This window comes from Artemia sp. Qi Xiang Cuo, chromosome 16 (genome assembly GCF_049724085.1).
Source record: "Artemia sp. Qi Xiang Cuo chromosome 16, ASM4972408v1, whole genome shotgun sequence".
NCBI lineage: Eukaryota > Metazoa > Arthropoda > Branchiopoda > Anostraca > Artemiidae > Artemia > Artemia sp. Qi Xiang Cuo.
In genome coordinates this window covers 7360952-7385169 of record NC_142809.1, presented here as the reverse complement: position 1 = coordinate 7385169, position 24218 = coordinate 7360952, and the positions used below count along the sequence as shown (strand labels likewise).

The following is a 24218-nucleotide window of genomic DNA, read 5'->3' as shown; positions in this document are numbered from 1 at the left end:
ATCTCCATGGAAAATAATCACTATCATAGTATAACTTTTCCTATCTTCTACGGAAAAATTTAGAAGTGAACTTTAAATTTTGTATGTCTTTGTGAAATAAAGAACTTAAGTGGAAGATTTTTATTTTCTCTGGTGAAATTAGAATTGAATTGTGTTCTTTGGTAAAATTCAGAAGAGATCTTGAACTTTTCTATCTTCTATGAAACATTGACCCTGCTAGTAGTATCATTATCTCTAAAATTCTTTTTCTTACATCTCTGACCTTTTTAATAGATATTCTGAACGTTTGACGTTCTAGCATACCCTAAAAATAGTGAACACTTAACAAAATAATGCATAAGATATTTTTAATGAAATAAGAACACGTAGAATATTGATATAAAAATATGTTAAATACATTATTATACATTATTAGTACACTTGCGCTTCACTTTCCGTCAATTCATCTTTATATTCATTGATGATATTGTCTGCTAATGTCCTTTTTATTCTGCCTGCGATTTTACTGTCTAGTCTCACATTATTTTTGCATAGATATCAGTTCTGACAGGTAGACATGATATGATTTATTACACTAGTGCAGCAGTAGGCCTTTCTTTTCTTCTTTGCTTTCATTTGAATAGTAATACCAGAACGATGGGAATAGGATCTATCAATATGTATCGTGCTACCAGAACCATTAGCTAGAAGTTGTCCCCGATCATCGACAATTATTTTTAAGTTGGCATTCTCCTTTAGCACTATCATCTCTGGTGCTCTCACTCTCGCATACCCACTTTGAGCACTTTTGAATGATTTCGATAGTCCAAAGAAATCTAACTTCTCGCTGTCATGACAACACATGCATACATTTCCAATAGTGTTACCGCTTGCACTCGTTTCATAGTTCAGGTATTTCTCCTTGTCAGCGTTCAACACGACAATGATTTTTTCATGTGCACATACTTTCGTTGAATAATTCATCTTCACTTTTTACAGATATGAATTGTGTGTTGATCCTTCCATTGCGTAAAAAATACTGATTTAATGCATGCAATAAACTCGGCAGTGTCGATAACCTGCCATAGAGTACCAGTGGAAAAGCCGCGTCGTGTCCATGAACAAGCACAGAGTACGATTGGTAGAGCCGTAAGCATATTTCATTTTATTTTAAGATACATAAAAAAGTTATAAAAATACCATGTTAAAAAATTCAAGAAAGTATTTATGAATTGGGGAGGTGACTCTTTGAGGTTGGAAAATGGGTTTAGGAATGACATTATGAATGGAACTTGTTCAGAAAATATATAATAAAGCAATAAAAAATTATAAACAAAATTGGCGAGGGGCCTCTTTGGGGGGCCCAGGGAGGGGGGGGGGGGGACCGTGGGGGGGTCGGGTGGCCCTTGGGGAGCCCGAGGGACCTTTGCGGCCCCGGGAAGGGCTGTTGGGGGACTGAGGAGGGCGTTTGGGGGCTAACATTTCGAAATTTTTACTTTTTAGTTTACTTTTTTTTGCGGCGCATCCTGCGGCGCTTTCCTGTGGTTCCTCCCTGTGGCGCATCCCCCGCGGCGCTTTCCTGACCCGCGGCGCACCCCTGTGGCACATCCTGTGGCGCTTTCCTAGCCCACGGCGCCTCCCGGTGGCACTTCTCGGGTCGGGGGGCAAGGGGGTGAGGAGAGTAGGCCCGTGGGGACACCGGGGGGGCCGGGGGGAGGCGGGGGGACACTTAAGGACCGTGTGGTCGTCTGGGCGCGAGTTGGCCCTTTGGGGGCCAGGGGAGGGCCTTTGGGGGGCCGGGGGGACAGTTGTGGGCCTGGGGTACATTTGGGGACCGGTGTAGGGGCTTTGGAACCCCATGGGTCCTTTGGGAGCTCGATGGGCCTTTGGGGGGCCCGGGGATGGCCTTTGGGGGTCTGGGTGGATCTTTGGGGGCGCCGGTGGCTCTTTGGGAGCCCGGGGGACCTTTGAGGACCGGGGGGAGGGCCTTTGGGGTCGGGGGTGCTCTTTGGGGGGCCGGGGGGCCCTTGGCGGCCCAGAGGAAGGCCTTGGAGGGTCGGCGGCGGGCGGTGGGGGGGCGGGGGCTCTAGGGGAGCTTGGGGGACCTTTGAGTACCGGGGGCTTCCTTCGGGGTTGTGGTGGGGGATCGGAACCCTTTGGGGTTGGGGTAGAGGACCTCACAACACTGTTCAAATGGAACTTGTGTATTATAACGACCACAGAGTTTCACCCTCAAATTCTCTTCTAAAACCTTTCCTAAAATCTTCTTTCAAAATGTCTCTAACTGTTTCGCCGAAATAATCCCATAAAATGGATAAAACGGTTTCGCCCAAATAATCCCTAAACGTAATTTCAGCGTGTTCCTTTTGTTTGGCATCTCTGCGCTAACGCATTTCAAATTTCTAGGAAACCCTTTCCTACGTTAATTTCTTCATCTCATAAATTTTCCTAGCTAAACTATTAGGGTTTCGTTAGAATATCAATTTATCTCTCCGACTTAAAGCTCCGTGAAGCCGTATTTAAAAATAGAATTTCTATCTCTTTAGACTCCTGCATAATTCCAAGATAACAAGTGATGTCAATTATAATTCCTGACACTAAAGATCAATGAAGCCCTATTTAAAAATAGAATATTAATTTTTCTCTCTGACCTAAAGAACGTTTATCCCTCAGACCTAAGATTAAAGAAGCCTTAATGTTTCTTAATTCTCCCCTTCGTGAATCAATAATTTCCCCTAGCGATTATGTAAATCAAGTTCACAGGTGCTACTCGTGACAGGACCACGTGGTTTATGGTTTTCCAAGTGAGAAAGTTCCTGTTTTTTCATTCTCACTGAGAAAACCATAAAACAGACATGAATTGCTGTTGACATCCATAAATGTGACAAACTTTCTGTTTTTTCATTCTCACTGACAAAAACCATTAAACATCCATGAAAAACATCAAATAAATCGACCAACACACATAACCATCCAAGAAAACATCCATAAATGTGACAAAATTCCTGTTTTTTCATTTTCATTGACAAAAACCATAAACCACGTGGTTCTATGCCAATATATGGTGTTAAAAAAAGTTGTAGGTGGCAGCAGGGGTGAGTCCTGGGGCTCAATAAGGCCATTCTACTTAGGTTATCAAAAGGATATATCGGCAATGACAGATCTCTTAAGCCGAACTGGCCAGCCATGACAAAAAAACAACAAAGAGAAAAATGTTAGTAAAAAAAAAATTTTTTTAGTAAAAACGAAAGAAACACAAGAAGAACAAGATAAAAAAAAACAAGCTAAAACTAAAAAACCAATAAAACCACCACAAAAAAATATATATACAATTGGCGCAAACTGATCCACGTAGGGAAAAGATGCTATTATAGAGTTACTTCAGTGAGAACACCAGAGTAACTAACTAAGCAGTTTTTGGTTTAGTATGGCTCTTTACTTTTCTTTGAAAAATTGTTTTTCGAAAGAATCTTTTAAACTAGTTTAGATAAAGCGCAACCAAAAGCAACTTTTTGTTATCTAAATTCTCAAAGTTATGATATTTTCAGTAAAGATTTTTATTACTCAACGTTCAGGAAAGGCCTGATTCATCTAAGGAAAAAAAAATAAAAAAAAAAGTTTCCAAACTTTTTTGTCGGCTCCACCGAAGCAGGTAATTAACCGTTTTCAAACCAAACGATAACCAACTACGAGCGTAGAAAATACCACAAAATGAAAACAACAAAATAAGCAAAGTGGTAAAAAAACATTACAGTATATAGACAGTAAGAGCCTCCGTTTACCCCCCCCCCCTGAAAAACATCCCTTCAGGAAAATACCACGCGAAAAGTAACACCTCACTGAAAATACCCCCCCCCACCCAGAAAATACTTACCTGTTGAAAATTTCCACCACCCCCCCCCAAAAAAAAACCTCTTGCGGTTGGTTAGTCTCCAATCACTTTCCGCTTATAAAAAAGACTAGAAATGCCTGGGGATTATCAAACAATTTCTTCCTCCATTCTCCTGTCGTCTCTCCCTTAGAGCTAATTTTGTATTTATCTGAAGGCTCAATGAGAGCTAAGATGTTTCGGCATCAAAATGCACCCTTTTGGGTATATCCCTCTCTTCCTAGCTACAAAACAATCAGATAACCCCATTTCAGAAGTTTCAGTTCCGTTTTAAGTTTTGTAGTTTAATATGTCTATTCCTTACAGATAGTATTTGTCATTGGGAAACATACGGAAATTGTTTGCGTGGGGTTTTTGTTGATTATTTTTCTTGAGAATAATGTTTTTGCCCGGTGGGGTGGGGGCAATATTTACACATAAATTTCCCTTTTCCACTTCCCTTAGAACATTTCAATTAAACCAAGAAGTAACACGACTCAAAGAAGATTTTAAAATTTTGAAAACCATAATTTCCGCGAGAGGGGTATTTTGCAGGTGAGGGGTTTCCGTGGGTGGAGGAGGGGAAATTATCCGAAGGGTAGAGGGGTAAACGCTTATACCTGTAGAAAGTGACAGGGTGAAGGAAACCCCCATTAACAGACATAAAAAGGAGGAATAAATCTGGATTGAAGAGTTTATGACGTCCAATTTTATTTGTTTTTGTTACAACAAAACAGAGCATTTTATAAATCAACTTCACAGTAATTTATATAAAGACTTAAAAAAGCAAACAAGGCTGAACATGTAAAGATTCTAACTTGTGTTTTACCTAATGTAAGTACGATGATTGAGTTGCACGAGGGTTCAGGTACACAAGGGTTCAGTTGCACGTGGGTTCAGTTGCACAGTGGCTCAGTTATTCGGTGGTTCTGCTGCACAGTGATTCCATTACACGGGGATTCAGTTGCAAGGTGGTTCAGTTGCACTGTGGTTCAGTTGCACAGTGGTTCAGTTACATGGTTGTTCGGTTACACGGGGTTTTACTTAAATGGAGTTGAATTACACGAGGGTTCAGTTAAAGGGGGTTCAGTTGCACGGTGGTTCAGTCGCACGGTGGCTTAGTTGCTTGGGCTTCAGTTACACGGTGGTTCAGTTACAATGGGACCAGATTAAACAATATAAATGGGGGATCATTTAACAAGGCACGATCCAATACATTCCAATTCTAAAATGTCGTATCCGTTTTTTGTTCGACCTTTTGGCCTACTAAATCTCATCCAACAGGACCAAAGTTCTACCCAGAAGTTTCCCTTACTTTCTGCTTTAAATTGGCGTTTCATCCGTTTTTCTATCTACCTCCACAGAAAACCGATTTTTCAATTGCGTTTTTCTCGGAATTTTAAAAAGTGCGGTTACGACATTCTTGCTTTCACACGGCGAAATATAGAGCCTCTCGTGCGATTCATGCCAGTTGTCGATGTAAATTACTACAGACAGTTCTTCAAAAAGAACTTCCCAGGGCTTGCTTCAAGGAAGGGTCGTGAAAGTGCCTAAGATGTTTCAAGTAAACCGTCCAGTTTCACGAACGCTAGAGTTGAACCTGTATTAAAGAGAAAGCTCTGACACATCAAGGCAGGGAAAAAAAACGAAAGGTTTAATTGTAACATTTAGCTCTACACGTTTCTTAACATTCTTTTGTATCCATTTGTTACTATATTATATCTGAATTTCTTAGAAGTTTTACTCAGTTTGTACTCTCACCTTACAGGTCAGTTTTACCGTAAGTCTCGTGTCCGGTGTTTTACACGCTTGAACCGGTTTCTGACAAGTTGACCAACTGTTAAAACCCAATTGACGTAACTGTATTTTGGCAATTTATTGTGCCAAAATTTGTTGATATTTTGCATGGAAATTTTCACCATCTCTTTATAATGTCATGCTTTTCAGCATGCAATTTTTTCGCGTTTTTTACTCCAACCATTTCTGTTCTGCAATGTTGCAATTATTCAACCGCGTTTTTCTCGAATTTTGTGTTCTTCACTGACGCCAAATCTGCTTAGAGGTGACGCTAAGTCGTGTTTCCAGGCACCGGGTTTGAAGCGTGTTTTGAGCGGGCTCGAAAATAATCGCTTTTCAAGTTCTTCGCGTTCAACCCTGCAAAACTTTAAAGCGTTTTCATCTTGCGGGTTCCAAGCGTCTTGAACGCGGGTTCTTCAAAATTGTAATGGGCTAGAATAGTATGGTCGAACACGGATTCTGAAAAGACATTCGCCCGTGTTGAATACGACACTCAAAACAATAATCTGCACAACCCCTGTTGAATTCCGTGTTGGATGTGGGTGGCCTGAAAGCAAGGCTGTAGGAAGTACGTACATTGCACATTCAAATAATACTTGCTCTGTTTCTTCAGTACCACAAAAACAATTTGAACAATCTAATTTTGAGATTTTTAAGACAAATGATTTTAAGCAACAATGTCGAGGAAGAACTTGGGATAAATGACAAGATGGATGACGAGAGGAAGCAGCGATCAGGTGGTCAGCAGAGGTGAACATTTTTAATGACTAGACTTGACGATTTAAAAGTCTCTTTTATTTGTAATTTATTGTGTTTATTGGTAATTTGTCAAAAGTTTCCGAAAAGAAATATTGAAATTCTATCCCTTTTGAATGTGTTATAAGCTCATAATATCTTATGGGTATGTGTATTGGTTTTTCCAATTATTGTTATTTAATTTTTTTATTTAGTTATTTTCTTATTAATTGATTAATAATTTATTAATTATTTTCATTTATTAACTGAACCCTCTACTTTATTTTGACAAAAATAAAATTTCTAAAATTACAAATGATTATAACCGTTAGATTATTTATTTGAAACTTTGTGCCCCTAAAATTTCTGTCCCCGGAGTAACTGCCCCCCCCCCCTAAAACTGCCTCTGACGGGAAGAAAGCCGGAAATCGCTACTACATTTTTAGTTTTTGTCAAGTGAATTTTGATTTCATTATGGTGCAAATTCTTTGTATATACTGCAGTGATTTTACGATGGTTTTTTCCCTTATAGTGGTAATCCATATTGGTGATGTATAGAGTAATGCAGTTTCAGTTTTAAGGCTTTTATAAAGGTGCCTTAGAATACGTGATTCTAATCTCCATGTTAGCTGATCAGATTGCTAGTATAGGGAAGAAACAATTAACAAAATAAGTATTAAATACCTTGATTAAAATAGGGGTCAAAACTGAGATGTTTCGTAAAATTATTATGTCTGCAATATCATCCGGACCTGGAGCTTTTCCAGATCTAAGGGATTTCACAGCATCTGTCAGCAATAAAAGCGAGACAGGTTCCAAAGCATTTTCAAACATGATTTAACAGGCAGTGACCTGATATCTCATAGTAAATGTTATAGATTTTAATTTTCCACAGACTCTTCAGGATACTCACCTATTAAGAAAACACTGTTGGCTTCTTCATATGCTGAAGTAAAAGAAACATTACCCTGTTTTCTATTTCTTACACGAATTATGAGATGGGCCCGGTGTATTCTGGTAGAATATGGGTCATCATTGCAGTTCCCTCATTGTATTTCATGGGTCCTCATTGCAGTTCCCTTCACATAATCGTCTCCAGTCTCTAACTTGGATCGTTCGGATAGAGCTTTTTGGCATTTAGCCTTGTACTTTCTGTAAGAACTGATCTTGATCGACAATTGATGGTCAGACTAAGATTGGGCCTTATCAGTATCAGTATCCCTATCAGTATCCTGGTCCTTTATGACCTAAAATAACGACCAAGCTTGCTAAGATAGGGCACACGAAAATTAATGAGTATCCAAATGGGATTACCGTTTACCAAAACTGGGACCTTCGAGAACTAAAATATAGATGGTGTTATAGTATGTGTATACATTTAGTCATTGGTTTTCTGTCTATATCTTTTGGTACCCCTTGTGACATCTACTCTATATTGGACCCTTGAATTTTATCGTAAGACACTTAGCTTCGAGGTCCACCGACGATTAGATTTGCTTATTTTTGAAACAGTTTTGTAGATGAGTCGAAAGTTATGTATGTATGTAGTTATGTATACAGTAAGTTATTTAATTACAAAACACTGAGATCGATCTCAACTATGGAATTTGATGAGAGATTAGAAACGTTATCAGTACCTTCCAAAAAGACCGACTAATTATAATCCAGTTGGTTTTTTTTTAAGGCCATGTCGTTTAATAATAATGAAAAGTTGAGATTTATCTTTGCCGAAACTAAGATTAAACGGTGTGGGCGTAACTGAACAACCGTGTAACTGAACCACAAGCAACTGAACCATCGTGTAACTGAACCACCGTGCAACTGAACCCCCGTGCAACTGAACTCTCGTGAAACTGAACCACCGAGCAACTGAACCCCATTTAACTAAACCCTCGTGTAACTAAACCCCCGTGCAACTAAACCCCATGTAACTGAACCCCCGTGTAACTAAACCCCCGTGTAACTGAAACCCCCATGCAACCGAGCCACCGTGCAACTGAACCACCGTGCAAGTGAACCACCGTGCAACTGAACCACCGTGCAACTGAACCACCGTGCAAATGAACCACCTTGCAACTGAACCACCGTGTAACTGAACTATCATGCAACTGAACCACCGTCCAACTGAACCCTCTTGTAATTGAACCATCGTACAACTGAACCACTGAACTCAGATTTTCAGTTCTCTAAAAATTTTAGGCAATATCATAGGGTAAAATACAAGTTAGAATTTTTACATGTTCAACCTTGTTGAAATTGTTTGTTTCTTAAATTGATAATATAAACGCCTGTCAAAAGTATTCATGAAAAAGCTTTGTTTTATTTTTGCAAAAGAAAAAGAAGATCTGATGTCACACACCATTAAAGCTGATGAATCAGACCTTTCTGGACGTTAAGTAATAAACATATGTGTTGAAAATATTTGACCTTTGTGAATCTAGATAACGAATTTTAATCAGATGTCTTTGAGGAGATTGCAGCTAAAAAGGACATAGGAGGGGGACTGGTTGCACCCCAGCCTTTTTTTCAACATCCCTTCAACAATGTGACGGCTGATACCATCAGCCATTGTAAATGCTCCTGGTATTTCCTTTTCACAACCAATAAGGGAATAAATGCTTTTTGATTGTGTTTGGCATTCTTCTTGACATTTCCCTAAGGTTTGACCTTAATGCTGCATGCTTTTTTTTCATTTATAGGATCAAACATGCCATCTTTTCTTGATAAAAAAATAACTTATATATTAACAATAGGCAACTTGTATAACTTACAGCCCTTGCACCAGAGGCTGAGGGTTGTGAACCATAGTTATTTAACTATGGTATAGCTATTTAACCTTTGAACTGTTTTAAATAAAATGACCGTCTCAAAATCTAGATCGGATGTATTTTGGGAAAAAGTAGGGTGGGGTAGAAACCCTCCGATCGCTTTTAACTCCTAAAAAGGGCACTGGAACATTTTATGTCCAAACGACTGAGCCCCCCCCCCCCAAAGCTAAAACACATATTTTTCGGAATGAAACTCAGTTGTTATCAATTATGAAATAGCTTAACTTAACTATCTTGCCCCCGAGGCTACGATTGGGTGTTTTAACCCCCAAGGCATGGTTATTTGATCTTTAGACTATTTTGAACAATATGTTTATTTTATTTTGATCAGATGTATTTGGGGGGTGAGGTGTCGGTTAAGAGGGAAAGGCTGATTGTCCTCTGATTACCCTTGATTCTTCAAAATTGAACTTGAACTTTCAATTTCCAATTGAATGAGCCTCCTTCAAAGTTTTTACGACCATTCCTTCTATAAAAAACTTAAATTTTAACAATTGGTAACTTGCAATAACATACAGATTGCTGATACAGGTGTATCAGCAATTTTTTTTGGAACGGCTTAGCGTATCAAGATGAAACTTCTGGGGCATCTACCTGCTACTACTGCTATTAATACTGCTGCTACTCCTGTTGCTTCTACTACTAATTCAACGCCATTATTACTACTACTGCTCCTACTACGACCTCTACTACTATTCAACTAGCACTATTAAGGCTACGCATATCAAGTTGAAAATTTGACAGAATAGGGTATTTGAGGGGGAACTTGAACTACATCAAAAGACACTATGTGCATGCAGATTCTCAAAATGGCATATCTCAAAAAGGGATTTGTGTATTAAGTGGGAACTTTCAGAGAGTGCTTAAAGGAAAAGTCAATTCACCAAAAGGAAATATGTGCACGCTCAGGCCTGTATTTACCACTAGGTCCCTACGCCCGGACCCAGGAGCGCATAATGGCAGGGAGAGCAATAAATTATCGCTGAATAACTTTTTCCTGACAAAAACTAGACTGATGTGATTTATCGCCGCCAGGTGCACTCTGCCGCCACGCTGCCTATTCACAGGAAAGTAAATTTAAAACAACACATGAATTCCATGGTCACTTATAAACTGTCAGATGTCTCCCAAGAATGGTAGCTGAGAGTTCGGTATTACTCCTCTGTTTCATCACTTTTCCCTTACAGTTGTGTTCCTGTTAATTGCTTCCATTAGCCCCTAATTTTTGGAAATAGCCCCGAAAATCTTGAAAAAACGGGGCGGCGAAAACGCTTGCTTCTTAAGCGCCAAAGCTTTAAATCCGGCCCTGCGCACTCTACTGCTAATGCTATTACTATTATAATTGCATTTACTACTACTGCTACTACAACAACTACTACTACTACTTGTACGACTGCTACTTCTAATGCAACCACTTGTAAGCTAAAAGTATTAAGATGAAAATTAAGGAACCACATGAACATATAGGTTAGTAGAATGGCCTTATTGAGCCCCAGGACTCACCCCTGCTGCCACCTACAACTTTTTTTAACACCATATATTGGCATAGAACCACGTGGTTTATGGTTTTTGTCAGTGAGAATGAAAAAACAGGAATTTTGTCACATTTATGGATGTTTTCTTGGATGGTTATGTGTGTTGGTCGATTTATTTGATGTTTTTCATGGATGTTTAATGTTTTTTGTCAGTGAGAATGAAAAAAAAGGAACTTTATCACATTTATGGATGTCAACAGCAGTTCATGTCTGGTTTATGGTTTTCTCAGTGAGAATGAAAAAACAGGAACTTTCTCACTTGGAAAACCATAAACCACGTGGTCCTGTCACGAGTAGCAACTGTGAACTTGATTTACATAATCGCTAGGGGAAATTATTGATTCACGAAGGGGAGAATTAGGAAACATTAAGGCTTCTTTAATCTTAGGTCTGAGGGATAAACGTTCTTTAGGTCAGAGAGAAAAATTAATATTCTATTTTTAAATAGGGCTTCATTGATCTTTAGTGTCAGGAATTATAATTGACATGACTTGTTATCTTGGAATTATGCGGGAGTCTAAAGAGATAGAAATTCTATTTTTAAATACGGCTTCACGGAGCTTTAAGTCGGAGAGATAAATTGATATTCTAACGAAACCCTAATAGTTTAGCTAGGAAAATTTATGAGATGAAGAGATTAACGTAGGAAAGGGTTTCCTAGAAATTTGAAATGTATTAGCGCAGAGATGCCAAACAAAAGGAACACGCTGAAATTGCGTTTAGGGATTATTTGGGCGAAAGCGTTTTATCCATTTTATGGGATTATTTTGGCGAAACAGTTAGAGACATTTTGGCGAAACAGTTAGAGACATTTTGAAAGAAGATTTTAGGAAAGGTTTTAGAAGAGAATTTGAGGGTGAAACTCTGTGGTCGTTATAATACACAAGTTCCATTTGAACAGTGTTGTGAGGTCCTCTACCCCAACCCCAAAGGGTTCCGCTGCCCCCCCACAACCCCGCAGGAAGCCCCCGGTACTCAGAGGTCCCCCAAGCTCCCATAGAGCCCCAGCCCCCCAAACGCCCTCCTCAGACCCTCAAAGGCCCTCCTCTGGTCCTCAAAGGGCCCCCGGACCCCAAAGGGCACCCCGGACCCCAAAGGCCCTCCCCCGGTCCTCAAAGGTCCCCCGGGCTCCCAAAGAGCCACCGGCGCCCCCAAAGGCCCACCCAGACCCCCAAAGGCCATCCTCGGGCCCCCAAAAAGGCCCATCGAGCTCGAAATAATTAGTTGGAATCATATGTCCGTGATGTCCGGGCAAGTTGTGGAATTCCTATTGTAGGTAGCTTTAGATAGGTTGTCTACAATAGTCAAGGCCAAGTTTCTTGTTTTTTTTTTGCCTCTAGGGTGAGTAGATTGATTGCTTAGCCGCAAAGGGCTATGAGTATTAACATTCTCACTAAGGGTAAAACAAGACAGATGCTGAATATCATCAATGGACAGCAAAATAGCAAAACTGGTTTGCTTTTTACAAGCATTCTTGGCCGAGTTTTTTTCCCCTTTGGGGTAGGCTATAACTAAGTGCTCTTGTATTTTTGTTGAAAACACTGGGAGTATTGTTTAAATCTTTTAAGCCGAAAACTTGCTACTTTCTTTGGTAATTTCTTGCACAATTTTTTTAAGAGGCTCTCTTTTTTGGGTTGATTTATGGTCTCACTATTGTAGGCTCAAGTAGGCTCAAGTTGTAGGCTCAAGTCATCATCTGGTAGTCTAGAAAGCTCTGGAAAGTGGTTAAGGAGGGACTGCTCCTCGTTAATCCATACGGACCATTACTATTGCCTGAAGGTCGGATAGCTATGCCTCTGGGGATGACATAACACCCCCAGAGCCCCTGGAGAAAGGGCTCTAAGTTATATGAGTTGCCTGCTGTTTACATGTAAAGTTTGTTATAGGGAAATTGGGGGGGGGGCATATTTTATCCTTGGTCTTCAAAAAGGCATAGGGTATTATCTTCAAAAAGGCATAGGGTATTAAGATGATACTTACAGGAAATGTTGAGGGGGAGGCTGAACAAAATCAAAACATGCGGTGTGCATGCTGGTTGTCAACAGGGTGTATCGGCAGTATCTCAGGAACGACTGAAGGTACTAAGTTGAAATTCTCAGGGCATGTTGAGCTAATATTGAGCAAATCAAGAGACACTATGTGCACAGTACTACTACGACTACTTCGGCGACAACGACTACTGTGACTACTTTCGACTTCGCCTAATACGGCGACTACTTGGGACTGCCGACTACTTATGGCTGCGACCCTGGCTACTGCTACGATTGCCGCTCATTTTTATTTTACCCCATCATTTTCAAGCTACATTTCAAGAGCTACAAAGTGCTTTGTCGCAATGTGAAAATACAATTGCAGTTCTTACATTGTCTTCTTGCTGACTTCTAACAAAATAAGTAATGATCACTGTGAGTAATCTTACCTTGATTTGAAGGTTTTGATGACCTGTGTTAATAAAATTAGTATAATTTACAAAGAAAGAAATATGATTTCCAAAAAAGTCTCAAAACATATGATTTTTTTAACGTTTTAACTTCTGAGGCCGTTTTAAGCGGCCTCAAGGCATTTTATAATCCACGATTCTGCTTATTCATTAGCTTTTGTTTTGTAATAATTAATACCCCGTAAAATAAATATGCCGTGTATACTTTTCTTTTTTGGGTTTCTTTTGGAAAGTAAACTGAAGTAGAATGAAGACGAAAAGAGATATAAAGTGCAAAACCCAAGTTTGTTTTCCTTGTTTTATATTTTTCTTTAAAAAGATGACCTTTGTTCTAGTTCAAAGGGCTAAAACCTCAGGTGAAAGCAATATCCGTACCTGCTGTCCAGCCCATCAAATCGACCTAATGTCTTCTAACATTGAAATGGCGGAAGCTTTGGTTGGTCGTTGCCCTACCTGCTTCAGAAATATGAGGCTCAATTGGTGTTACATGACCTGTGACCCGGAACATAGTACATATTTGGTTCAAGGAGAATCGGTGCCTCCATCAGAAGAAACAAGTAAGTTTGAATATGCTCACTGTAATTCATATGTCATACTGTTGATTAACTGATATTATGTTGTGGTATTGAATTTTATATTGGATGAGTTATAGCCGAGGGGTTAGTTACTTTCAACAATCATATATGCCATGCGGCACGCGCCCCGCGTGGTGGATTTGTGCCATTAATGGTGTGAAGCGTGTCATCCTTGGTACGAAGAGTTTTGAAGTGTGTTAAATATGGTGGGACAAATAATGCTCCAAGATGCACTCTGAGCTGTGGAGGGTAAGTGGCCCCAGATTAAAGAAGTGGATGAGCTCAACGTTCATTGGCTCACGGCCCTGTCCAATGATTTAGTGACACATAATATAGTCTGCCAATTTTTTGCGTCGCTTGGTTTGCCGATGCTGGTATTTCTGTTCATAATAATTAATTTATGGTAACGTCATGACTTGAGAAAATTATGTAAATTCAAAAATTTGTAACCCAAATCCCCTTGCGGTAATTCATGTTGTCATTGTAACAGTAACAATTATACATTTCTCTTAATATCACTAGGTTTACCTAAAATTAAAATTTAAACTTAAAACCAAAATTAAAATTCAAACTTGAAATCAAAATTAAAATCTAATTAAAATTTTACTTTTATTAAAAAAAAGCTTAAAATCGTACTTGATTTGGCTGCATTTGCAAGGGGGGAAATAATTTTAGCTATTTGGATACAAGAACATCTTTAAATTAAGTGAAAATCATACCTGTACACAAGAGGGAATCACTTTTCTGTTTAGAGGAATCACTATCAATCCTAATTATGAATGGTAATTTTTGTCACAGTAATTATATCCTCTGAATGAGGAATAGTTGTCATATTTTTATATTTTTAATTGCCAGCGGTTCCTTTTTTTGTAAATTATAAAGTTGTTTTGCTTCACTGAGAAATTTCTCGGAAAATTGGATGTATCTTTTCTTTAAAACAATTAGACTTTCTATTTTGTTTGCTCTGTGGTTTTATTCTCAATTGGCTCCAGGTCTTTAATTAGCCCTTTTAATATCCTCGGTGTAGCCTATATGACGATCGCCTTAGAAACAACATCAAGCTTAATAATTTTTCCACTGTCATATCTTAGTTGATTATATTTTATTGGAGAGCAAGGCCGTACCCAGGATTTTTTTTTCGGAGGGGGTTTTACCCAAAAAAAAAATTCGGGGGGGGGGGTGTACACAAAAAAAAACTAAAAAAAAACGCATACAAAATTTGTTTATATCCATTTTTGTTGCGTTTTCACGGGTCGGAAAAAAATTTCGGGGGGGGGGGGGGTTCAAACCTGGTAAACCCCCCCCCCCCTGGATTCGGCCCTGTTGGAGAGTCATTACAGAATTGAGAGGTTGAGTTGGCTGGTTGTTTTTTTTTTTATAGATAAATAGTAGTAGAGTTTATTTAAAGTCAAAGGACCGTAACGCTATCACAATGCATTGAAATATAATGGTTTTGGAATATTGATATTTAAGACCTATAGGAAGCTTTTTCTTTCATTTGACGCTTTATTGACAGATGTTCCTGTCAATTTAATTGCGTCTGGATGTATGGTGTTCGTAATATCTAGAAGTAGTTGGGGCAATTACTTACTTGGACTTGGGAATTGTTAGCGAAGAACAAACCACGTCATCATCACTTTTACCGAAGATGCTTTTTAAAGAAATCAAACCATATGAGATTTTTTTTTTCGCTACTAAGAGAAGTTGGGTCAATTACTAGAATCAAATAACTGGGTCAATTACTTACTTAGACCTAGGTCTTCCCACGCTGGTTGGCACAGAAAGTGATAACGGTGCCTCTCAACGATGACATCTCGAGTATTACAGACAAGGCCGTATCCAGAGAGGGGGGGGGGGGGTTCGGGGGTTTGACCCCCTAGCCACCTATATGAACAAATTTTTGATGCGTCTTAATTTTTTTCTAATCTCCCACCCCCCAAAAAAACCTTTTGTAATTACCCCCCCCCTCTGAAAAAATCCTGGATGCGACCCTGATTGAATTAACCCCCCCCCCCTCCGAAAAAATCCTGGATGCGACCCTGATTGGAGACCAAAGATCTTCCAGGGACGATATGAGCAGTAAATGTCCATTTCTGGACATTGCCCGGACGTTCAGGGGTACCAATTCACGAATTTATAGAAGGACAAAATTTATGTTTCGACGTCATTTTGAGATGGCTTTGTTGTTTTTTCGATTTTTTGTCAAGGACGGTACCAAAAAAAAAAATTTTTTCAGTCAAAACAGCAAGAAAAATATTTGGGCCTCTTGCGAGGCCCGCAAGACCTCGCAAGGTCTTCTTTCGACCGCATCTGTCAACTATTTTCTATCATCTACCAGGATTAGCACTCTTTAGTAAATTGCGTCTGGAAGATCGGTGCTTCTAACATATGCATAGAAACTTATATAGACTGTCATTACTATCGTCGCACATAGGATGATAATACATATCTTTGAGTATTCTTTTTCTTTTATTAAACATTTTCGTCCTATGTATTGGTTTTTAGTCTTGACGGAATTTATCCATGTTTTCATTTTTAAACCTGGTAACTAAAGATTAAATTCAGATTCTTATTTAATTTCATGGGCGCTAATTCATTAAAATAAAGGGGGAGGAAAGATTTTTTTTTAATGAAGACAGAATAAAGAGGATTTTTTTTTAATTGTGGATTACAGCACTTTTTTCGTCTTTTTTCTCATTTTTTAAATAAATTTACCAAGAATTAAATATGGTATATTTTTCAAAAGCTAGAAGGACCCCAGTTAGCACCTCTGATCAAAACTCTCGTTTATTTCCTTATACCAAAGTAAACTTTTCTGGCTATCCAGCCTACTGCTACTGCCTAGCCTACTGCTAGCCTATATCCTACAGCTCTTTTCCTATATCTCAGAGTCGTCCAGTACTATCTGTCAAGCTTTACTTTGGTAGAAAGCGAGAGGGAGTTTTCAGAGGGCTAAACCGAATATTATTAAGTATGTAGAAGATGAATCAAAGCTGTATTACATTTTCAGTTTATACTTTGCAGGTTTATAACCTGTTTTTTTTTTGCAGATAATAAAACTCTTGTCAAGAATATTGACTACTATGTTTCTGATGAGTATGTAGTGGGGATGTATGAGTCATGTAAGGATGTAATAAACCCTAGCACAAATAGTAAAGCAGTTTATATGATGTGCACCCCTTGGGCTAGTCTCTGCAACCCTTACAGGTAAGTCTGTCTTTTTCCCCTCGCTATGAAGCTAAATGATGAACGCAAAAGATGTAGATAAGCTCTTTTACTTGGGCATTGTTATGGAGGTTTTCGAGAAGATCGTCTTCTTTTTTCAAACATGATACACATTTGATACGACGCGTATCGTCCCTGGCAATATACGTCACAACCTTAGTTTAGTTGCTAGTGGTCGGACAAAAAATAATCGGTTTTTCCATGGGCTTCTCGTGATGTGTACATCGGAGTCGCGTGTGCGCGAAGGCGGAGTATGAATCTTGTGTGGTTTTAAATCTATGTCACTTATTTTTAATGGGGAGTATAGCCTTTGTCGATATTGTATTATATTCTGTCTACTGTGGGGAAGATGTAGGTTGTTGAATAATATAAAAATCTCAATTTTATGCTTTTATGTTCAATTCTAATATCTCTATGTTATTATGCTTTATACTTAATATGTTTTTATGGTTAATATGTTTTTTTCATTGTATGTTTTTATTTTTATGTTTCTAGTTTCCGTTTTTTTATGTTTATTTTTTTTTTATGCTTTTATGGTTATTGTTTTTTTTTTTAGGTTTATGTTTAATATGATTTTATGCTTAACTTTATCTTTCTGCGTTTAATTTGATGTTTTAATAAGAAGAAGTTTTAATTTAGGAACATGTTGAAGGCTAAATGTTTTCACCTGGGACTTAGTAATATGAGTCCAATCCAATTGCTTTACGAGCAAGAGTATTTGCTGCACAAGCCAAGTACTGTATGACAAGGTCGTACCCAGGATTTTTTTTCGCATGGGATTTTATTCAAAGATTTTTTTTGGGGGGGGGGGGTTACACAATAAAACCTAAGCAAACGCATAAAAAATTTGTCTGTATCCGTTTCGTTACGTTTTACGAGTCCAAAAAAATTTCGGGGGGGGGGCGGTTAAACCCCCCAAACCCCCCTCTGGGTACGGCCTTGCTGTGTGACCTTTTTGGTCTTGTTTTCATTTTTTGCCTGATGAGCATTTTAATATTCGTAAACCGGTGGTTTTAGGCCATTTATAATTGCGGAAAATCGCCCCGAACAGATATCGCCACACAGATAATAAAACAAAAACTTCGTCGATACAGAGGTCCGTTAAAAATAGTCTTCGGTTTATCACTTATATCGTTGCCTTGTATTTATAAAATATATATCGATTTTTCTAATTCAACGGCAAGTGTTAAGAAGAACATACAAGGTTTCCCGTTAAGCATAGTCGCATTGTGCGTTAAACATTAGTCTGCAATGATGACCTTTGGGCTATAGAGGCATTGGCGGAACCAGGGGGGAGGCCCCCCCTAGCGTAGTCTAAAGTAGTGTACTTAATTAACTAAGGTTTGCATTAATTAAACTTGCTCCTAACGCAAGTTTATCGGATCAACCTATTTTGGTCCCCCTCCCCCCCTTTAAAAAAATCCTGGATCTGCCCCTGTATAGAGGTGAATCTCCAGCATTTTTTATGGGGGGGGGGGCAAGAGGGTTCCATATCCGGATAGTCAAGGGGCATGGGATATATAATAATTTTTTCTCCGCATTATTGGAGGGGGGTGACTGCCCCTCCCTGAACGACGCCCCTATTAGCTATAGTTAAATGGACACCAATTCACGAAAATGTAGGGACAAGGTCTTTTTTCATTTTCTAGAATGGAAACCCACCCCCCTGAATCCGCCCTTGAGAATGAAGACACAAAAAGTATTTTTTTTTCAAATTATAGGGCTGAGGAGACAATTTTTTCAGTTCTTTTTATGACGATACCAAAAAACGGTGTTTTCAACATCTAGGGGACCGCTAAAATTCCCCCCCCCCCGTCATTTCCACCCCCTGTATACTGCAACACCATGCGAGGTTCTGGCACCTGAAGTCACTAATTACAATTATCTTATTCGTATTTCCTGGGAAACCTCTTAAAAGAATTTCCTTAAAAGCTTTTCATTTATACGGCTGGATCCGCTTTGCTTCTAATTGTTTCTTTTTTTATGTTTTTTTTTTGTTCCATGTTGTTTCTAAGCCAACTAAGTGACTTCTGTTTTGTAAGACGATATAGCTGTTTATTAACGAAAAAGAGATATATTAGCACGAAACTCTCAACCTAGTATAAAAGCAAATAAAAAGAGAAATAAAATATTAGAAATAATAAACAACTTCATTCACTTGTTGGACGTCAAAGTTTCCTCCCGGGGGGAGGTGGATGGTATTTCTCAAGAATAAAGGATTTTCAGTATGTTTGATATTTAGATTTTGGGCTATTGAACTTATTTCTTGCGTACATATTTCTATAGGATAGGTACATGCTCTTTTGCCCTTGCTAGGAAGAGGCAGTATATCTTCCATACTTTCACTTACGTATAGCCTACATTCATAGGCACTCATTTTTTTTATTGGGGGGGGGGGAGTATATTTTCAAGCTTAGGTACTTTTTTTTTCTGCAAAACTTCATATGAAAATATATAGATTTTCGGGTCGACAGCAGGCAAGGCCGTACCCAGGGGGGGGGGGGGGTAGGGGAGTTTGAACCCCCCCCTCCCGAAATGATTGTCTGACTTTCATAAAAACGTAACAAAAGTGGATATAAACAAATTGTGTATGCGTTTTTTGTTTTTTTTGTGTGTAACCTCCCCCCCCCATTCCCCCCGATTTTTTTTTAGTAAAACCCCCTCCGAAAAAAAAATCCTGGGTACGGCCTTGACGGCAGGCTTCAGGCAAGATTTGCCCTAACTTGCATGTCATAGGGTCCATGTGTGTGATTTGGAAGGAACAAAAAAAAAGAAAAAAAAAGAAAGGGAGGAGATACATTCGATTAAGGTAGAAAAATGTATAGTAAATAAAACCTTGGAAATAACAGAGAGTAGTTAAGGAAGGGTAGAATTATTGGAATTAAATAAGGAAACGTATAAGAATTATAAGGTTAAATATAAGATGTATAATGATAAATAAGGTGTATAAGGTGATCTTATGAATTTTGTTCTATTTTTAGGCTTATGAACGCTTTTGGAATGTCGGTGGATAACCCAGTCACTCCGGGATTTGCACCTTTTGATATTCGGTATCATTATATTAAAGAAGCAGCTGATGTACCAAAGAATATTACTTTATTTAATCCTAAGTTGATACCGTGTAGCCAAGCTGTTAGTGTAAGTAAATTCTGGTTTAAATTTGTTCATTACAAATTTGTATAGGTCTAGGACAGTAGAGATGGGGGTTCTACTCCGATCAGGGCTCCTTATATGGGCATAGAACCACGTGGTTTATGGACTTTGTCAGTGAGAATTTGAAAAACAGGACTTTTGTCACATGTATGGATGGTTTTATGGTTTTTGTCAGTGAGAATTTGAAAAAACAGGAACTTTCTCACTTTCATGGATGTCAACAGCAATTCATGTCTGTTTTATGGTTTTTGTCAGTGAGAATGGAAAAACAGTATTTTTCTCACTTTGCTGTCAGTCATTAATCAAATTGTTTCCGGGCAAAGTTTAGTAATGTCTGACAGGTACTGCTCCAGGAATAGATCCAAGTCATTAATGTCTTTGCCTCGGGAACAGTTCTACTGGTCGAACTCCAAAGGATATTAATAACCCACGGCCATGGAAACAATTAGGCAAGAAACATCTTAGCGATGAATTGTTTTAGCGCGCGAGAAGGTTTCCTATTAATTTGAAATGCGTTAGCACAGAGATGCCAATAACAAAGGAACACGCTGAATTTGCGTTTAGGGATTATTTGGGCGAAACCGTTTTAGACAGGTTATGGAACTATTTCGGCGAAACAGATAGAGACATTTTAAAAGAAGATTTTTGAAGAGATTTTTGAAGAGAATTTAAAGGTGAAACTCTGTGGTCGTTATAATACACAAGTTTCATTTGAACAGTGTTGTGAGGTCCTCTAACCCAACGCCAAAGGGTTCCAATCCTCCTACCCCAACCCCGAAGGAAGCCCCCGGTCCTCAAAGGCCCCCCCAAGCTCCCAAAGACCCTCCACCGGTCCCCAAATGTCCCCCAGGCCTCCAACTGCCCCCCGGACACTCAAAGGTCTCCCAAGCTCCCAAAGGGCCACCGGCGCCCCCAAAGGCTCACTCCAGACCCTCAACGGCCATCCCCGGGCCCCCCAAAGGCCCATCGAGTTCCCAAAAGACCAACAGGGTCCCAAAGGCCCTCCACCGGTCCCCAAATGTCCCCCAGGCTCCCAACTGGCCCCCGGACCCCCAAAGGCCCTCCCCCGGCCCCCTAAGGTTCACCGGGCTCCCAAAGGACCAATCGGTCCTCAAGTGCCCCCAGTCCCCCCAACGCCCGCCCTGTGCCCCCACAGGCCCTCAACCCGTCCCCAAATGTCCCCCAGGCATCCAAAGGCCCGCCCGGCGCCCCAAAGGCCCACCCAGACCCCCAAATGCCATCTCCGGACCCCAAAGCCCAACCCCCGGTCCCCAAAGGTCCCCCCGAGCTCCCAAAGGACCACCGACCCTCAAGGGACCCACAGGCCCTCAAAGGCTCTCCCCGAGCACCCGTCTTTCGTTGATGTGTGTTGTCTGAAACCTATGATTTGGGATGTGTAGTTTGCTACTTCAGTCTGTTCTGAGCTAAGGTTTCCTAGTATTTCATAGGTGAATGTTGTCTGAAACCAATAGTTTGGGATGAGTAGTTTGCCATTTCAGGCATTTATGAGATAGGTTTCTTAGCCTTTCGTTGATGTGTGTTGAGTGAAACTTATGATTTGGGATATGTAGTTTGTTATTTTTGACTTTTCTGAGTTGGATTTCTTAGTCTTTCATAGGTGAGTGGTGTCTGAAACCTATGATTTGGGATGTGTAGTTTGCTATTTTCGACTTTTCTGAGCTGGATTTCTTAGACTTTAATAGGTATGAGTTGTCAGAAAATTATGATTTGGGATGTATAGTTTGCTATTTAAGGCTTTTCTGAGCTAAGGTTTTCTAGTATTTCGTAGGTGAATGAAGTCTGAAACCAATAGTCTGGGATTAATAGTTTGCTATTTTTGACTTTTCTGAGCTAGGTTTCTTAGTCTTTCGTTGGTGTGTGTTGACTGAAACCGATGATTTGGGATATGTAGTTTGCTATTTTTGACTTTTCTGAGCTGGATTTCTTAGACTTTCATAGGAATTTGTTCTATGAAACCTATGATTTGGGATGGGTGGATTGCTACTTTTGACTTTTCTGAGCTGGATTTCTTAGCCTTTCATAGGTGTTTGTTGTCTGAAACCTATAGTTTGGGATGACTAGTTTGCTATTTTTGACTTTTCTGAGCTAGGTTTCTTAGCCGTTCATAGGTGAGTGTTGTCTGAAACCTATGATTTGGGATATGTAATTTGCTATTTCCGACTTTTCATAACCGGATTTCTTAGTCTTTCGTAGGTGTGTGGTGTCTGAAACCAATGATTTGGGGTGTGTGGGTTGCTATTTTTTTGACTTTTCTGAGCTGGATTTCTTAGCCATTCATAGGTGTGTGTTGACTGAAACCTATGATTTGGGATGGTTAATTTGCTATTTTTGACTTTTCTGAGCTAGATTTCGTAGCCCATCATATGTGTGTCCTTTCAGAAAATTATGATTTGGGAGGTGTAGTTTGCTTTTTGGACTTTTCAGAGCTAGGATTCTTAGTCACTCATAGGTGTTTGTTGTCTGAAACTTCGAGTTTGGGATGAGTAGTTGGCTATTTCAGACTTTTCTGAGCTAAGGTTTCTTAGTATTTCGTAGGTGAATGCTGTCTGAAACTTATGATTTGGGATATGTAAATTACTATTTCGGGCTTTTCTGAGTTGGATCTCTTAGTCTTTCATAGGTGTGTAGTGTCTGAAACTTCGAGTTTGGGATGAGTAGTTGGCTATTTTCGACTTTTCTGAGCTAGGTTTCTTAGACTTTCATAGGTATGTGTTGTCAGAACATTATGATTTGGGATGTGTAGTTTGCTATTTCAGGCTTTTCTGAGCTAAGTTTTTCTAGTATTTCGTAGTTGAATGTTGTCTGAAACCAATAGTTTGGGATGTGTAGTTTGCTATTTTCGACTTTTCATAACCAGATTTCTTAGTCTTTCGTAGGTGTGTGGTGTCTGAAACCTATGATTTGGGATGTGTGGGTTGCTATTTCAGGCTTTTCTGAGTTGGATTTCTTAGTCTTTCATAGGTGTGTAGTGTCTGAACCCTATGATTTGAGGTGGGTGGTTTGCTACTTTTGACTTTTCTGAGCTGGATTTCTTAGCCTTTCATAGGTGTTTGTTGTCTGAAACATATAGTTTGGGATGACTACTTTGCTATTTTTGACTTTTCTGAGCTAGGTTTCTTAGCCGTTCATAGGTGAGTGTTGTCTGAAACCTATGATTTGGGATATGTAATTTGCTATTTCTGAATTTTCATAACCAGATTTCTTAGTCTTTCGTAGGTGTGTGATGTCTGAAACCTATGATTTGGGGATGTGGGGGTTGATATTTTTTGACTTTTCTGAGCAGGATTTCATAGCCATTCGTAGGTGTGTGTTGACTGAAACCTATGATTTGGGATGGTTAATTTGCTATTTTTGACATTTCTAAGCTAGATTTCTTAATCTTTCATAGGCGTATCCTTTCAGAAAATTATGATTTGGGAAGCACACAAAAACTTACACATGCACACGAAAACTTACATTCACACAAAAACTTACATGCACACAAAAACTTACACACACACATACACACAAAAATACACACTAAAAATCAATAAACATAGAAAAAAAATACACACACACAAAAACCTACACACACACACACACACACACACACACAAAAACAGAAACATGAACACAAAAAAAACTCACACACACACGCAAGCACTAATACACACACACACTCAACAATATACAAAATAAAAACACGAACAATTACAAAAAATCGAAATAACTTACACACACAAAAAATTACACATTAACACGAAAACTTACACACACACACACACACACACGAAAACTTACACACACACACCAAAACTTACACATACACACACACACACAAACTTACACATACACACACACACACAAAAACTTACACATGCACACGAAAACTTACATGAACACAAAAAATTACATGCACACAAAAACTAACACACACACACACAAACAAAACTAACACAATCAAAAAAACAAAATCAAAAACACACACACACACGCCAAAACAAAAACACCCACAAAAACTAAAACACACACACACACCCACATACACAAAAACTTACACATGAACACAAAAAAAACTCACAC

At 39.2% G+C, this 24218-nt stretch overlaps 1 protein-coding gene across 1 annotated transcript in view; it reads left to right on the top strand.

Moving 5' to 3' along the window:
• Positions 1-24218, top strand: part of LOC148942519 (NPC intracellular cholesterol transporter 1-like) — a 230048-nt gene that overhangs the window by 59894 nt on the left and 145936 nt on the right. Inside the window, exons 4-6 of the mRNA XM_089102181.1 lie at positions 13518-13739; positions 16808-16964; positions 19964-20120. Coding sequence (XP_088958307.1) covers positions 13518-13739; positions 16808-16964; positions 19964-20120 — 536 coding nt within the window. The remainder of the gene's footprint in view (positions 1-13517; positions 13740-16807; positions 16965-19963; positions 20121-24218) is intronic.